Here is a 1,400-nt window from a genome sequence, read left to right on the forward strand (position 1 = left end):
AAACATTTAAAAAAAAAAAACACTGTTCAAAATTTCAATGAATTCTGATTTATTTGCTGTCTTTTACAATTTATGTTTTTGTGCATTTGGATAAAAATATTTTCTTGCTTTCCTTTCCTGTTCCAGGTACTGCGGGAGCCACTGGTTATCGTGCAGACATGGCCAAGTCCAAGAACCACGCCACACACAACCAGTCCCGCAAATGGCACAGAAATGGCATCAAGAAACCCAGTCTCAAAGACGGGAATCTTTTAAGGGGGTTGACCCCAATTTCCTGAGGATCATGCACTTTGCCAAGAAGCACAACAAGAAAGGCCTGAAGATGATGCAGGCCGACAATGCAAAGGCAGTGAGTGCACATGCAGAGGCCATCAAGGTCCTTGTGAAGCCTCAGGCCATCAAGCCCAAGATGCCAAAGGACCACAGCTGCAAACTCAGGGGCCTGGCTCTCATCGCTCACCCCAAACTTGGGAAGCTGAGTCAAAGCTACATGGCCAAGGGGCGTAGGCTCTGCCAACCAAAGCCCAAGGTTCAAACCAAGGCAAAGGCCATAGCTCCAGCTAAGGTCCAGGTTTCAGCTCCAGCGCAGGCTCCTGTGAAGTCCCCACAGAAAAGGCTCCTTCCAGTGTGAAGACTGCTGTGACACACCTACCCACACACTATTTGCAGATGACCAGTGTCCTAGGCTGTTTTTAGAAATAAACTTGATGCTAGAAAAAAAAATATTTTCCTGAAATAAAATCCTGAATATTTTCTTCTGTTTTCATCTTAAGAAATTTTGCAGTGTAAACTGTTCACCATTCTGTTTCCATCCAAGTTGACTTCTGTGTGATGTGAGGTAAGGACCGAAGGTATTTTAGGCACTAAACAAAAATCCAAATATTACGGTGCCACCTGTTGAAAATATTATCATTGCTCAATTCAATAATCAGCATTACCCCATAGAACTAACAATGCTGAATTTCCCCCAAAAGTCATTTTGTTTAACCTGCATGTTTGTTTATTTTTTACACAAACTTTGCTTCTCGTACAATCAATCATTTTGCCTACATTGGAGGATTCTCCTTTTCATACAAACATTTAAAACAGCTTATCAATTCATGTAAAATATACTGCTGAAACATTTATTAGGAATCTATTAAATCTATAGATCATTTGGGAAGACAATTATTGTATTAATAGCATTGAGTGGTATTTCAAACAATATAACTATGTGGTTTCTGTATCCTTTTCTTTCAGAAAAACTTTATTGATTTTAGAACACAGATTTTACTTCCAATTATTTTACAGGTGTCCCTACATATATTATTTTTACATTTGATTTGATTAAAATTCAGTTAATGATTTCAATTTAAATTGTTTAATTAAAATTAAATTTCCAAATAACCACTGATGCTGTG

The 1,400-nt window shown here is 38.3% G+C and overlaps 1 protein-coding gene across 1 annotated transcript; it reads left to right on the plus strand.

The window, feature by feature from the left end:
* The first annotated feature begins 202 nt into the window (after nt 1-202).
* On the plus strand, nt 203-631 carry LOC127669188 (60S ribosomal protein L29-like). The gene has a single exon (XM_052163076.1). It carries the CDS (start codon nt 203-205, stop codon nt 629-631), a length of 429 nt encoding a protein of 142 aa, XP_052019036.1.
* Nucleotides 632-1,400: the final 769 nt, after the last annotated feature.

This window comes from Apodemus sylvaticus, chromosome 19 (assembly GCF_947179515.1).
Source record: "Apodemus sylvaticus chromosome 19, mApoSyl1.1, whole genome shotgun sequence".
Taxonomy (NCBI): Eukaryota; Metazoa; Chordata; class Mammalia; order Rodentia; family Muridae; genus Apodemus; species Apodemus sylvaticus.